This window comes from Pavona decussata, unplaced genomic scaffold (assembly GCF_977016875.1).
Source record: "Pavona decussata unplaced genomic scaffold, jaPavDecu1.1 SCAFFOLD_106, whole genome shotgun sequence".
Lineage (NCBI taxonomy): Eukaryota > Metazoa > Cnidaria > Anthozoa > Scleractinia > Agariciidae > Pavona > Pavona decussata.
In genome coordinates, this window is record NW_028145520.1 from 638840 (window position 1) to 654963 (window position 16124).

The 16124-nt window shown below is 47.7% G+C and overlaps 2 protein-coding genes and 1 pseudogene across 2 annotated transcripts; all 3 read right to left on the reverse strand.

The window, feature by feature from the left end:
* Positions 1 to 1373: 1373 nt before the first annotated feature.
* Positions 1374 to 3643, reverse strand: LOC146471103 (uncharacterized; annotated as a pseudogene).
* A 240-nt stretch (positions 3644 to 3883) lies between these two features.
* LOC146471104 (uncharacterized) lies at positions 3884 to 14920 on the reverse strand. The gene is made up of 3 exons (XM_085121196.1): positions 10301 to 14920; positions 4115 to 6952; positions 3884 to 3990 (listed from the first exon to the last, which is right to left on the reverse strand). Exons 1-2 carry the CDS (start codon positions 14262 to 14264, stop codon positions 4434 to 4436), a joined length of 6483 nt encoding a protein of 2160 aa, XP_084977322.1. The 5' UTR covers positions 14265 to 14920; the 3' UTR covers positions 3884 to 3990; positions 4115 to 4433.
* On the reverse strand, positions 8856 to 10292 carry LOC146471105 (protein CFDP2-like). Its single transcript, XM_085121198.1, has one exon. The coding sequence runs from the start codon at positions 9939 to 9941 to the stop codon at positions 8856 to 8858; it is 1086 nt and encodes a 361-aa protein (XP_084977324.1). The 5' UTR covers positions 9942 to 10292.
* Positions 14921 to 16124: the final 1204 nt, after the last annotated feature.

Here is a 16124-nt window from a genome sequence, read left to right on the forward strand (position 1 = left end):
AAACACAAAATGAAAAGTCATGAAAAACTGGGGTTTTAAAAGACGGAAGCGCCGTGAATGACTTGCTCAACACGGTGTACTGTGTACAGTGGGCGTCGAACAGGAACTATTTTTCAGCACTCTGTTGCATGCTTTGGCCATATTAAGTGCAGTATTTGTAAATCAACAAGGAAACTCCGACATTATAGGTTAACACAATTGCAGGTAAACGTTTAGGTAAAATAACTGCTCTTCATAGCATTGAAATAAACGTTGTTCATTTCATACCCAGGTTTAGAAGATGGCCGAATAGAATATAAAGTGACAAAACAAATTTGGTATAAATAAAAATTGCCCAGGTATTTTATTTTTTCGCTTCAATACACGAACTTTAATCTTTGTCTTCGTGTAATTATTTTAGCAATTAAGTGTTGGAAAGAATAATTTAGCCGGTCTAAAAACTGCTAATTTTAAGAAAAGTCACGTATGAACATTGAGCGGGTAGTTTCGAAAGCTTTTTCAAATAAAAGTTGAAAATATAGGAAACATTTTTTTACCGGAACTTAATCAGTTTGGATCAAATAGTTTTGATATCAAGTATATTTTCCCTAGGCGCGCCTTGACTTTGAAAAATAAACGTTTAAAAATGGCTAAAATTCCACTTTTTTAAGCTATAAATCACCGCCCTTTCAGCCTTGACCTTTGACCTTTTATTGTGACATCATTAAAAGGCCAAGGGCTTTAAAGCTGCACCAGTCTAATGAATATGTGAAGTTGTTGAATCACACCAAATTTCATCAAATTCTGTGATTTTCATTTTCATGGTTCTGGTCGGTCCACCCTGACAGACGCACTTAAAACGTAAAAGAACTAAGGGACAGACCATTTGAAAAAACCGGAGAGGGGGTGACAATTCCCAAAAAAAAAAATTCCAGCAAGGGAAACTTGTCTAAAAAGAAATCCTGCAAGCGGTGGTACCTAAAACCAAAAGTCACACAGAGGGGAAAAAAATTCCTGCAGACAAGTGGGTTTCAAAAGAAAAATTCATGCACCGAAAATCCCCCCCCCCCTCCCCCCGCCGGTTTAATCTAATAATCCGTCCCTAAGCATCATTTGGTCCACGACCGAAACGTAAGGGGCGTGTAAGCATGCATGCAAATCAGTTTGTGACGTCAAAGCGAGAATAGACCCATTCCCCTTCTGACTCGGTCGTGGACCAAATGATGCTTAGTTTTCGTGAGTTTTAAAGCCTATAAAAAGTCAAGATTGGATAAAAATGAAAACAAAGGGCACAATGCGTTTCAAACACGTTTAAAGATTCTTTGTAGTAAAGATAATATTTTAGGGTTAGGTGCACTTTAAAGAAGATTAAAGTTCAGTATTGATGTTTCCCATACGAAACACTCTTTAGCTTCAAAAACACCATAATACATGCATCAATGCTCCCAGCCTATTGCCTTTTGTTCAACCATCTCTCGTACTTTAAACGGTTTATGATCTGTTCTATCGTAAATTTCTCTAAGAATTCCTTGCCAGCCTTGTCGTTTTTGAGAATGTCTGACGGCGGGTTTGGATATGATTCCACTTCTAATTGTTGCTCCAAATAGCCAATACAGACTTTCTTTTTCCTCGCGGGAAAATATGTTCCTGCTAAGGTAACTTGAATTCGAAGGTGCTTCGAATTCTGAAGAACTTGATAAGAAGCGACCCATTTTATCTAATAAAGTGTCTTGTTCTGTTGGTAGTTCAGCTGCACCAGCAGACTCCAGGCGGCTTTCACTGTGGATACCACGCCATTCACTGCGAACACTGTCGCATACTTTCTTAGCGTCTTCATTGCTAAGCGTGGGATGGCCTTTGAGTTTCTCTCTTACCACTGCCATTGTGACAGACTTCTTGTTTATTTCTTCATGGAAATGTTCTCTTATGGCTTCTATTTCTTGCTTGTTCCACTTGGTTTGCCCCTCTTTTGTACCTTTGGTACTAATAGGATTTTCCTCGTTAACGTTAGTTATCGAAGTGACTTCTTTTGATGCTTTATTGGCTGCTCGCATGATTGCGGGAAGGTGTGAGGCTGCTTTTATGCGCGATTGTTGTTTTTCCTGCAGCTTGTAGTACCTTTGCGCTGCCGACTCTTTATGTGCCATTAGATCAGCGAGTTGCCCTTTTATGTCTTGGTGGTTAGTGTGTACAGCAGTCACGGCAGACTTTCAGATCAGGGTTGAACTAATATGTCCCTCTACGCCTGCTTTTTTCCAAGCGGCATTAATTGCAATTGATATCTGGCCTGATGCGAGGCTTGCTCCACTCCATGACAATATCACAGCATAGTCATCATCTTTGCTTTGACTTACTACACTTCTAACTTTAGCTACAAACACTTTCAGGTAGCCAAACAACGTAGGAGACAGCACCACCTGTGCAGGGCCATGTGAGTCTGCAGTCTTGTGCTTCTTCACACTAATGATGTAATTTCCTTCACTTTGCTTTGCTTTGTTGAACTCACCCATGGTCATGTTGGCTAAGACGCCCAATCTATGGGCATTCGCTACTGTTATTTGAGTTAGGATGAAATCTCGAATTAGTGTGTACTCTGCTTGGTTAACTTGAAGGCTGTGAGCCCCACCAAGTTGACCAATGAGGGAGATTGCCTTTCGCGTTGCTTCACTCTGTTTAAATTTAGCAAGCATTTCAGGTGATACCAAGTTAGAAAGATCTTCATCCTGTTTCTCTAGATGCCTGCGTTGACTATCTTTCTTGTAAGATGACGACCACAAGCGGGCCTTGTCGTCGATTAAGGTAATGGTAGCATCGTCCACATTCACGCCTTCAGGACGCTCTGTTAAGCTAAAACTGCAGAAATATCTTAGACTTAACAGGTATGATTTAATTGTGTCCGACTTGTAGGTATTTTCTGCATGTTTTTTTAAGAACGTGTCGGGAATAAGTTTCTTGTCAAATAGTGACGCCACATCTTTCTCCTGATCAATAACACCTAGCATCTTGTCTAACTGTGAAGCATGTTGCTTTGATATCTTCTCAGGCTTCCTTCCACCATCAGCTGTCTGCAGCCAGCTGGCGAAAGAACAAAAAACTCCCTTGCTAGTTTCCGCAGTGCCAGCACTTCCACCTTCACTTTGTGATTCACTGTCAGATTTGCCTTCATAGCCACAGTTATCAGTAGTATCACTGCTACTCTCTGACCCTTCTTCTCCGCTAACTTCTCCTTTGTCTTCTTGAACACTAATTCTTACTGCACTGTCACTGTCACTTTGGTTACTGAGCCTTTTCTCAGCTTCGTCAACTGTTTTTGAAACTCGTGCTGACGCCATTTTTTTATTGGTTGAGCTTCCTTCAATGTTGCGTTGTATTCCAAGGAGCCCTTCTTCATTCCCTTGTGTACTTCTTTTAATTGGTAGGACAACCGCTTTACTACTGAGCAACAGCCTGGAATAGGACACTTGTGGTGGTAATGATAATCTTTCCACTCTTTTGCCTTTCCGTTTTCCACGACCTCTGAAGAAAAGCTTTCTCTCATTCTAAAATGGGATGTCACTTTTTGAGCTTTATCGCGTGACCACTTATGAACATCTCTCAAATGGCGAGGAGGATCAACTACCCGCGACTTACATCCTTTTAAAGGGCAAATACGCTTTTTCCTGGGTTTAAAAGACACCTGATGAGACTTTTTCTTTCCTTTAACAGCATTGTCGTTCTCAGTTGTCGGATTGGATTTCTTATTTCCCTTTATATTACTGTTTTTGTGGGATGCCTGGTGAGATTCCTTCTCTTTTGTAAACTCACTATTGTTGTTATCAACTTCTCCATTAGCATTTTTAAGTTTTTCGCCGGCGTCACTGTTACTGGGAGTCCAGCCAGTGCTAATTACCACCTCCTGAATAGGCGCCCAAAAGGTGAGGCCTATCCCAATCGATATGAATTTGACGAAGTTTTGTTTCAGACGAAATTGACCAAGAAGGCTTGGATATCTTCCGAAAACTCCGTTTTATTCTGCAAATAATACAAATCACTAAGGTCACGCGGGCCGCCCGATTCACGGTGAAAATCCAAAAATAACAACACAAATGTACGGAAATCACAGCAAATCACTAATAAACTTGACAACACTTCTTACCTAGTATCGACAATTAGCGAACGATCCAAGGTGGACAAAAAAGGCGGAAGAAAAAGGGGCTTCCAAAAACACGAGTGACTAACACAGGCGACGATCACAGAGATTGAATTTCGTTATTGCGTTAGTAATCAAATTTCTAGGGTACGTCAAAGGTCCTCAAAGGGAAGGCCGCTGAGCGGAAAGTGGGTGTTGAGCGTGGGCCTCAACATGCTCCCCCCTTTGAACAAGCTAAACTTATACTAGCGTTCAACAAAAACATATTATGAATATAGCTCAAAACAGAGTTCAATGTTCAGGGTTCACTTCGGGCTGTTCGTGGTTACTTCGACTCCTCCAGGAGACACAGCTTGGAAATAGGGCGCAGGAGTGTTGAGTTTCCTGTCCTGACCTCGGCGGTTCGGACCAAGCCATCAGCCCCAGGAATAACTCGCGTCACTCGGCCTAGCAGCCACTGACCGCGTGGGGTGTTCTCTTTGACTACAAGATCGAGGTCGTTGACTGCTAAGTTGCGTCGCTTGAGGATCCACTTCTTACGTTCTTGCAGCAGGGGCAGATACTCGCGCAGCCATCTGGTCCAGAAGTGGTTTGAAAGGATTTGACCCCTTCGCCATTGCTTTCGGGAATACAGGTCCTCTTCTTGGAAGGCTCCGGGTGACAAGGACATCCCTTGACGCTGCTGAAGGAGATGACTGGGCGTGATTGGTTCCCGGTCATTTGGGTCGTCGCTGCTTGGGCATAAGGGCCGACTGTTTAGTATCCCGACTGCCTCAGCAAATACGGTTCTGAGGGTCTCTCGTGCAACGAAGGCGTGCGGGTGGCCAAGGATAGCTTTCATGGTTTTGCGGACACTTCTGATAAGTCGCTCCCACACTCCAGACATGTGACTCGCAGTCGGGGGCTGGAAGTGCCACTTCTTGAGTGGCTGGCAGTGCCACTCGACATCCTTCTCATGTAGGGATCTCTGGATGATCTCCTGGTCCAAATCTTGAATGGCAACTGTGAGTTCTCTCTCCCCTCCGGTGAAGTTAGTACCATTGTCGCTCCAGATCTCTTTTGCCGCGCCGCGGATGCAGATGAAGCGGCGTAAGGCTTGGATGAAGGCGTCTGTCTCGAGTGATCCAACGTCTTCGATGTGGATGGCCCTTGATGTGAGACAGACAAAGATACACCCATATACCTTCTCCGTGCTGCGAGCGCGTTTGACGTAGAAGGGACCAAAGAAATCAAGCCCAGTGTAGGTAAATGGAGGTTCGTGAGGCGTGAGCCTAGCTCTGGGTAGGTCTCCCATCATCTGGTTCATCACGCCTTCGTGACGCCTGCGGCAGCTTATGCAGTTACGGAGTATCCGTCGGGTCAGTGCGCGGGCGTTGAGGATCCAGAATTTTTGTCGCAGCATTGACAGAACGTGTTCCCGCCCTGCATGTCCCAGGATCTCGTGGTGGTGTCGGATAAGCAATGTGGCAATGGGATGCTCGCTTGGAATAACCAGAGGGTGGATGGCTTGAGAAGTTACTGGTGCGTGTCGTAGTCGACCTCCAACACAGATCGCACCGTCGATGAGAACTGGGCAGAGGGCACTCAACTTGCTGTCTTTCTTCAACGGGTTTTTGGCCTCCAAGGCATCAAACTCTTCCTGGAAATACTGACGTTGGACAGTCCTCGTGATTGCCCTCGAGGAGGCGTGTGTCTCTGCTAGGGTGATCTTGCAAGGTTTTGTTGTAGGCGGTACCCTGCGTTTGGACTTCACGAAGTGGACAAAGCGCATGAGCCATGCTACCGTCTGGACTAGCCTGGGCCACGAAGAGAACTTCCTCAGCAACTCGTCCAAGGGGGAGCCAATTGCTATGGTTATGGTGTTCTGATTGGCCTTTGGGGCCATTACTTCCTTGTCGTCTTCTACGACGTAGCCAACTTCACGGCGAGGCCAATGATCTTCTGTCCGCCAGAGGAAGTCTGGTCCACACCACCAGCGACATCCGGATTGGAAGGCGTCTATAGGCAAGCCTCGTGATCCGTCATCAACTGGGTTCAGGACTCCGGGGACGTGGTGCCACTGATCAGGGGTGGTGTGCTCGTGGATCTCTTGTATTCGGGTAGCAACAAAACGATGGAACCGTCTGGTTTCATTCTTGATGTACTGAAGCACAGTCAGCGAGTCGGTCCAGAAAACTACACTGTCGATAGGAAGGTCCAGCTCTGCTCTGATGAGGTTGCTGGTTCGGACTGCCATTAGACTTGCCATGAGCTCGAGACGTGGGATAGTTGGTCTCTTTAGGGGGGCGTTGCGAGATTTTCCAAAGACGAAGGAGCAGTGAGTTTGGCCGCTGTGGACGTCACTCAGCCTTAAGTATGCCGAGGCTGAGTAGGCATACTCGCTCGCATCGCTGAACATGTGGAGTTGGACTGTGCTGTTGGTCAGCATGCTTGGGTCCCGGTAGCAGCGAGGTATTTGAATATCTTCGAGTCGTGGAAGAGAATGTGTCCACTGCTGCCAAATCTTCCGATGGTGATCTTGGATTTCATCATCCCATCCGACCTTCTCTTTCCAGAGATCTTGTATCAACACCTTGACAGGGAGTACAAAGGGTGACAAAAATCCGAGAGGGTCAAAGAGCGAGCTGACGGAGGAGAGAATCCCGCGCTTGGTGGCTGGTTTGTCCGTGGACACAGTTTTAAAACAGAAGACATCCCTCTCTGCGTCCCAGTGAAGACCGAGCGTGCGGTTGATTGGTAACCTGTCTAACTCAAGGTTGAGAGTTGGATTGGCCCTTTCTTGGGACGGAAGTGCCGACAGAACCTCTCTCCGGTTGCTCAAGAACTTGGTCAGACGAAAGCCACCTTCATGCTTATGCCTCTGGATTCCTCGAGGAACATAGGGCCGCAACGACACTCCTCCAACGCACTCGGTTTTGGCTCGTCCTCTTCAGTTCGGCCCACGACATTCCGGTAGACTTCGTCTCGGCTTCAATGCTTCTCCGCCAGGTCTGCTTCGGGCGACCAACTTTGCGCTTCCCCTGTGGATTCCAGTCTAAAGCCTGTCTGGTGATGTTGGTTTCAGGCTTCCGCAAAGTATGGCCAATCCAGCTCCATTTTCTCTTCTTGATTTCAGTCTCCATTGGGGTCTGATTTGTTGTTGCCCACAGCTGTTCGTTGGAGATAGTCTCTGGCCATCTGATGTTGAGGATGTTTCTGAGGCATCTGTTGGTAAAAGTCTGAAGTTTGTGGGTGCTGGTCTTGGTCACTCTCCACGTTTCTGAGCCATAAAGCAGGACTGACTTCACGTTGGTGTTGAAAATGCGGATCTTGTTGCGGAGTGAGAGGGCTGTTGATCTCCAGATTGGTCTCAAGGTGTTGAAGGCGTGTCTGGCTTTGTTGATTCGGCACTTGATGTCTTCGTCTGTCCCCCCGTCTTTACTCACGACGCTGCCCAGGTAAACAAACTTGTCAACTTCTTTGATGTTCTCTTGGTTTAGCTGTAGTGGATCTTGCTGCTTGTTGTTCGCTCTCATGGCCTCAGTCTTTCCAATGTTGATTTGGAGTCCAGTCTTTACTGCTTCTTCTGCCACACGACAGAGCTTCTCTTGTGCGTCTTGATGCCTATGGGAGAGAAGGCTGATGTCGTCTGCGAAGTCCAAGTCCTCCAGCTGTCTAGTAAAAGTCCACTGGATACCTGTCCTCCGGCCTGCTGTAGACTGTCGCATAACCCAGTCAACCACCATCAGGAAAATCGTCGGTGAGAGTAGACAACCCTGACGTACGCCGGTATGCACGGTGAATGGTTCCGTCAGTTTCCCGTCGTGGATCACTTGACAGGTGGCGTCTTCGTACATCTGCTGTATGATGGTGACAAACTTTGGTGGAAATCCATAATGGTACATCAGTTTCCAGATGACGTCTCGATTAACACTGTCAAACGCCTTCTGGAAGTCCACGAAAACTGTGTACAGGGGGGTCTGCCACTCCAGGGACTGTTCGATGATGATCCGTAAGGTTGCGATGTGGTCCGTGCATGAGCGGTTTTGTCGAAATCCTGCCTGTTCGTCCCGGAGTTTCTTGTCTAAGGCGGTTTTCAGTCTCTCTAGGATGATTCTGCTCAGTACTTTGCCCGGTATAGAAAGCAGCATAATTCCCCTCCAGTTGTTGCGTTGTGAGAGGTCCCCTTTCTTTGGTAGCTTCACTAGGTGTCCTCGTTTCCAGTCCTCTGGAACTTGTTCCTCTTCCCAGATCTTGGTGAGTAGGGGGTGCAGCATGTCGGTTGAGGTCTGGACGTCAGCCTTGAGGGCTTCAGGTGGTATTCCGTCCGGTCCTGCTGCCTTGCCTGACTTGAGGGACTTGATGGCCTTGGTGATCTCTGTCTTGCTGGGAGGGTTGGTGTTGATGTCTAGGAGCTCAGTTGCTGGTGGGATGTCTGGTGGGGTGGGTGGTGCTGGTCTGTTGAGTGTCTCCTTGAAATGCTCGGCCCACCTTGCTCTCTGCTCTTCCTCTGTCGCGATGGCATTCCCGTTCTTGTCTTTCACAGGACGACTTGGGTTGCTGTTCTTTCCAGAGAGTGTCCTGGTGATCTCGTACAGTCGCTTCATGTTGCGCTGATATGCTGCAGTCTCTGCCTCTTCAGTGAGCTCCTCTATGAACTTTCTCTTGTCGCTCCTTGCGCTGCGCTTCACCTCCTTGTTTGTCTCCCAGTATCGCCTCTGCAGTTCTCGTTTCTCTGCTTGGTCCTGCGTCTGGTTGATCAGGTCTTTCAGTTTCTTCCTCTCTGTGATGTGTCTGTTGTCAGCCACTCCTTGTGTTGCCTTGTTTTCTTCCCCAGGACTGTCGTGCATGTTGCCTTCCAGGTCTCTCGGAGGCTGCTCCATTGCTCTTCTATTGTCTCTTCTTGTAGGTTTGTAAGTACACTGAACTTGTTTCTCAGTTCTATCTTGAACTCCTCTGTCTTTGCCTTTTCCTTCAGAGTGCGGACGTTGAACTTGAAGGCCGGTCTTCCTGCCTGATCTCTGTAGGCTTTCAGCTTTACTCTCACAACTGCTACAACCAGGTGATGGTCTGATGCTGCATCTGCGCCGCGCTTCACTCTCACGTCGTGTAGACTCCGTCTCCACTTTCGCCCGATGGTGATGTGGTCAATCTGGTTCTCTGTTCTGCCATCTGGGGAAATCCACGTGGTCTTGTGGATGGTCTTGTGTGGAAATAGAGTTCCTCCAATGACCAGGTCGTTGAAGGTGCAGAACTCGGTGAATATCTCTCCGTTCTCGTTTTGCTCTCCTGTGCCGTGTCTTCCCATAGTCAGCTCTCTGTCTGTGTTGTCCGTGCCTACTTTGGAGTTCAGGTCTCCCATCAGGATCTTCATGTCTCTTTTTGGTGCTCTGTCTATGACTGCTTGGATCTGGTCGTAAAACTCTTCTTTCTCCTCCATGTCTGCCGTGTTGGTGGGGGCATAACACTGGAAGATGGTGACTTTTCTGCCTTTTGAGTTGAATCTTGCTGTGAGGATCCTTGGTGACACAGGTTCCCAGGACAGAAGTGCTTGCGTTGCCTCAGGTGTCATCAGCAGCGCTATTCCGTACATGTGTGGTTGTCCTTCTTCTTGCCCCGAGTAGATGATGGTGTCTCCACTCGTAAGTCGTGTTCTTCCACTTCCATTCCACCGTGTCTCACACAGGCCTAGGATTTTCAGGTTGTAGCGGTGCATCTCTCTACACACTTGTGCACTCTTGCCTGTCTCGTATAGGGTTCGGATGTTCCAGGTCCCTATCCTGGTCTTGGCCTTGGTCGTCAGAAGAGTTGTCGGCGCACTGGCTTCCCGAAGGCTTTCACCAGCTCGCGTCATGCGCTCTACAGGAGAGGACTCTTCCTCAATCAAGAAGTCTTCAGTAGTTGTCGTTGCGGTGTCTGTAACAGGCTTTTGTTTTCTAGAATTGGGTTGTTAGCCCTATTCAAACCCCCAACCTGGAGGACCAGAGGAACATTAAATTCGGAGGAACCTACTCCTAGATGGATTGTCTTCACCACGACTGACGAGCTCGATCTACCCGGTGTGAGTGCTCTTAGTCTGGTCTCTACCCCTCGACCTGTCTGCCTTGGGTGGCCCTACCAGGAGACAGATCTCCGGACAGCATAGCTCTAAGGGTCGCTGAGACACGCAAGCCCCCTAACCACGGCAAGGTTGCACTCTCTAGGAGGAGCCACCTTCATTCAGCATGGCAATTAGCTTAACTGCCAGGGTAGTGGCCTGGTTGGTGGTCTGGATAGACTTGTGAAGGTCGTCGACATAGAAATTACGGCGGACAGTTTCTGCAACTTCTCTGCCGTACTTGTCCTCATGATCATCAGCAGTTTGTCTCAGGGGTTTATTGGAGCAGCAAGGGGAGGACGTAGCGCCAAATATGTGCACTTGCATTTGGTACTCCTCAGGTTCCTCGTTGAGGTTCCCACTCCACCATAAGAATCGAAGGGCATCGCAGTCTTCGGCAGGCACATGTACTTGGTGGAACATCTGTTCTATATCTGCAATAAGGACCACCTCTTCTTGTCGGAACCGCATGAGGACGCCAGCTAGGTTGTTAATGTAATCTGGACCTTGCAGGAGCTGATCATTCAGGGAGGTGCCTTGAAATTTTGCAGCTGCATCAAAAACAACGCGGATCTTGCCTGGCTTGTTTGGGTTAATAACGGGGTGATGAGATAAGTACCAGGTCTTGTTACTTCTTTGATGAGCTTCCTCCCTTGTGAGCTTGCGGGCATGACCTTTGGTGACATAATCGTCAATGACTGACCGATACTTTATGTGAAGATCTTTGTCTCGTTCCAGGCGTCGCTTGAGGTGGCGCAGACGTATCTCGGCCATTGGGCGATTGAAAGGAAGGCTGGGACGTTCCTTTTGCCACAGGAGACCCATGCTGTAGTGTCCTTTTGTCTTAGAAATTGTTTTGTCAATGATCTGCTCGGCACGCCTGTCTTCAACTGACAACGACTTGTAGGGTTCGGTGCCAAGGGACTCCGACTGCCAGAACAGTTCAACTTGGTGGTTGAGTGTCAGGTCACTAGCTCCTGTGTGGATGTGGTGAACATCATACCGCTGTTGTGTTGGTCTGTCACCGATTCTGCCGAGAACAGCGAAGCCAAGACAGGAACGGATAGCGATAGGGTCGTTTGCGCTTCCGTACCGAACCTCCAGGGGGACAAACACTTCGGGTACATCAGCTCCGATTATAAGCGAGACCTTCTGTCGCTGGACTTCCGGGAAGGGAACGTCGTGAAGATGTGGCCATCTTGACTTGTTGGTGGCAATACACTGGTGGCGCAAAGGAATGCTTAGTTCTTTCCCGGACCACACCCTTTGTAGTTGAAGCTGTTGGGGATGGTCGTCGATAAGTGACTCCACTGCAAGATTTACTCTTTCTCCGTCGTGAGGCTCATTGTGATTGCTTACGGTTGAGAAGACCAAACGGTCTGGTTGGCCACTGAGTCCCAGGAAACTAACGAGTGACTGGTCCACCAGTGTGATTTCAGATCCAGAATCTAGCATTGCATAAGTGGTTACGGTTAAACCGTTAGGACCGACAACTCGCAGGGGTACGACCTGCAAGAGAATGGTGCCCGATTCCTCAGTCCTGGTGGTGGTACAGGAGGTAACTGAAGCTGTGGTGTCGACTGCTGCAGTTGGGCCATCTGTGGTGTGGTCTTCTGATATGCTCACGTGAAGTTGCGTTGGGTGAAGGAGAGAGTGGTGGAATGCACCACACCCTTGAATCCGGCACCTAAAGGAGCTGGTGCAGGTGTCTGTTGAATGCTCAGTGTTCTTGAGACAATTGGGACACATTTTCTTTGAGGAGACAAGGGTCGCTCTCTCTTGTGGTGTCTTCTTCTTGAACTTTTCGCACCGGTACAATGGATGTGCTTGGCCACAACATCGACAGCTATTCGAACTGGCACTTCCGTTTTTCTGAGGTGTCCTGGATGGTTGTGGGGTGGTCTTGCTGTTATTGCTGATCGACATTGTTGTAAATTTCGGTGGCTCCTGTTTCCCACTGGGCAGCAGTTTTCTGTTCTTGATAGGGTTGTTGTAGCTGAACTGCTGGAATTTGCCGCTAATGGGGTGGTTGGCAATGTTCGCATGTCTGGTGAGAAAGTTAACAAAGTTAGCCAGGGTTGGGAACCGCTGGCCCTTCGCTTCCAGGTCATACGCTAGAGCGGCGAACTTGTCCTGGAGGGGCTTGGGCAGACGCGCTGCCATGTTCACGATGTTTCCTTGATTTATTTCTGCCAGACAGTTCATGGATGTCAGGGTAGCTAGGGCCCTCGTGGCTTGATCGGCGAACTTCCGGAGGGCGCTCTTGTCACCGCTTGCGATTGGTGGTCCTTTGACTAGGTTGGCAACAACAGAACCAACAATCATACATGGTCGACCGTATCTCTGGTCAAGGATCGCCAGAGCTTGGTGGATGCCGCCTGCAACTGTCTCGAGTCCCGACACAGCTTCTTTAGCCTCCCCATCAAGGAACTGCAACAGACGGGTCATCTTGCTCTCCTCGTCCAGGTCTTCCCGCGACATTACGATGCGTTTGAAGCGCTGTTTAAACAGGGGAAACTCCTCCGGCATGCCACTAAACCTTTGGAAATGAATGGGCGGGAGACTTTGATTGTATGCAAGCGTTTGTTGCATCATTGAAATGTCCTTCATAGTCGACACAACAAGCGCAAGGACTTCATCGTGAGTGGACGATTTAGACTGTGCATGAGAGATTGGCCTCGCAGAGGGAGGTGAATAGGACTGGGTAAAAGGAAAACGATTGATAGTTGCTGTCGATGGGACACCAAATCCAGGAGGGTACACAGGGGTGCTAGTTACCTTGGTGCAGGCGGGTCCATTCAAAGTTTGCTGGGCGGATGTAGTTGGAAAAGGCGGCGCCAAAGGGGAAAGGTTGTCTGCTGTAGGTAGATCCAGACCATTTGCCGCCGCTGTCGCTGAAGCACCGATTCCAGAGGGGTGGGCAGGGGTGAAGGTTACCCTGGTAATGGCCGGTTCACACGAACTTGGCTGGGCTGATGGAGCTGGAAAGGGCGCGGCCCAAGGAGAAAGGCTGCTCACTGCAGGTAGACCGGGACTATTGGTAGCTGCTGTTGAAGCGCTGATCCTAGGCGGGTGGGCAGGGGTGACAATCGTCTCAGTGGACACCCTCGGGATCGCAGAGAATACTGGTACAGTGGCAGTTGTCTGTTGGGAATCGAGAGCCAATGTACTCGGGACAGTCGAAGTGTAGGTCGAGACGCCACACGTCAGCGCCGGAAGATTACCGCCAACAGGTGGGGCGTAACCCGCGGGCGTTGACACGACAGGTCCGTTACGGACTTCATTGGTTCCGAAAACAGATGATGTCTCCATGTCCGACAATCCGTCTCCCGTTTCATCGACAATTTTGACTTCTAGATCCATCAGGGCAGCTGTTTTCCTCGCTTCAGCGAGCTTAGCGTCGGCCTCGGTTTTGAGGGATTCCAACCTCATAATGCCTTTTAATTCTTCTTCCTGAAGTTCTCTCATCGTTGCGTATTCACGTTGTTTTCTTTCCAATTCGAGCATTTTGATTTCCGCTTCCACTAACCTTTGTTTTTCTTGTTCCGCGAAGAAAAGAGCCAGTTGAGCCTTTTCGGCCTCAAGCCTTCGTGCCTGGGCCTTTGAACTAGTAACGCTGGCTGAATTACGTGACGTTCCGGAAGTGCGTGACTTTACAGATCCACGGCGATGGCTGGACATTTCTTGAAGGTTTTCCATCACGTGTTCGTTAAGGGCAGTTGCAGCGTTACATATAAAATTTTCCACGGTCGAGGAGAAATTTACCCTGAGTTGTGCTAGGGCGTCGAATTGTTTAGAGCACTCAATTTGTTCCTCAGGAGTCGCGGAATCCATAAACTTATTGTGTGACACAACAAAGTTTTTCCATTGGGCTTCGTATTCATTGAACTTTTCCCTTATCAATACGACGTCTGAGTGATCCTGCATGAGCTTTTCGACTTCTTGTCGAGTGTTGGTGGTAGCGCTTAGGTGACCGGCGCGCGAACGTTTTAAGGCGATCGCCCTTTCCCGTCTCACATCTTCATGGTTTAGTAGTGCGGATGGGCGCGACTCTCGTTTGTCGCCGTGTCTGTTTGCCATATCCACTAGGAGCGGATAGATGGGGCTTTATAACGAGCGTAGAAACATCACAATGTGTTGTGGTAATTCGTTGAATGCTGTGGTTTCCTTCCAATGGTAACTGGCGTTTGTCAGGATTGAACAGTTTCTCCGAACCACGTGCGCGATGTTGTTTGTGCCTGTGAAACTCGATGCGCGAACGATCTTGCAATTGTTATCGAGGCGATGAACAATTACTAGAATAAAACCATGAATAGGCGCCCAAAAGGTGAGGCCTATCCCAATCGATATGAATTTGACGAAGTTTTGTTTCAGACGAAATTGACCAAGAAGGCTTGGATATCTTCCGAAAACTCCGTTTTATTCTGCAAATAATACAAATCACTAAGGTCACGCGGGCCGCCCGATTCACGGTGAAAATCCAAAAATAACAACACAAATGTACGGAAATCACAGCAAATCACTAATAAACTTGACAACACTTCTTACCTAGTATCGACAATTAGCGAACGATCCAAGGTGGACAAAAAAGGCGGAAGAAAAAGGGGCTTCCAAAAACACGAGTGACTAACACAGGCGACGATCACAGAGATTGAATTTCGTTATTGCGTTAGTAATCAAATTTCTAGGGTACGTCAAAGGTCCTCAAAGGGAAGGCCGCTGAGCGGAAAGTGGGTGTTGAGCGTGGGCCTCAACACCTCCTGAGAACAAAGATCATCTGAATCTCTGCTGCCAGGCAAAAAATACTCAACGTCATAATCCTCTTCATCACAAGCTTCATGCTGTGTAATCAGCTCTGCCCTTGCCCATTCATTTCTCTTGCCTTCCAATTTTCTTCTGCACTGCAATTTCAGCAAAATAATTTGTGTGCTGTCACTAAGACACGTATGTGGCCTCACCTCCTAAGAAATATTTTGCCAGTAGGTAGTGACCGCATTCAAGTGATACATATTGAAGTTGATGAAAATAAGTTTCCAGTTACGTGAGGATATTGTAGATAAACGGAACATTAGAAACTTGCAGTTCCCTTACCATAAACCTTTACTTCTTTCAATCAAAATGTTGCTGCACGGTATGGGGTGGCTTGATGCAATGTTATAATTAATGTTTCATTGCTCGTTCAACTAGTAATTGATTTGTTAAACAACACAGATTGTCAACGGACACTTTGAACTGTACTGAATGGGAAACATTGAAACAGGGATCCGTTTTCATTATCGATCGCTCAAGCCATTTCCGCTGCGCGCTGCGACTTTCAGCCCTATAGAAAGATATGCGATCGTTCCGGCCCTTCACGGTCAGTTATTTTCTAAGAAGATTAATACCTGCAGGTGCATACACCTGAACTAGATATTTGTTATTTTCACGGCCTTAAAAAACGCGTCATGATAAAGTAATTATTATTCAGTGCCTCTCTGAGCACCATCTTAACGGCAGTGTAAAGGGCGACTTTTCTTTTGATATTTTAAAACAAGCGGGCTTTAAAAGAAATATATAGTGACTAAAGCTTTCGTCACCAACAACGCTGGATACGCCCTTTCAAGAATGAATGAGAAATGGGGTTAATTTGCTATAAACAATGAACGCGCATTAACAAGGAAATATCTCGTTCGTATCAATGCCTGAAACAGCAGTTGGCACATTATGAAAGCAAGAATCACAATCAAGGACAAGAAGACAGCAAAAGAATGTAAGAAAAACGAAAAAAAGTAAAAGTTGCATCATGACTCAAACTTGACTCCGGCTCAAACTTTACTCGTGCTACGAGTAACCTCCCTTGTAACGGGACCGTTTGCCGTACATGTCCCCACGTCAATCTGGCTCCCACAATAACAACACCCGAAGGGCAGATTAATGTCACAGGGCATTATTCCTGCGTCA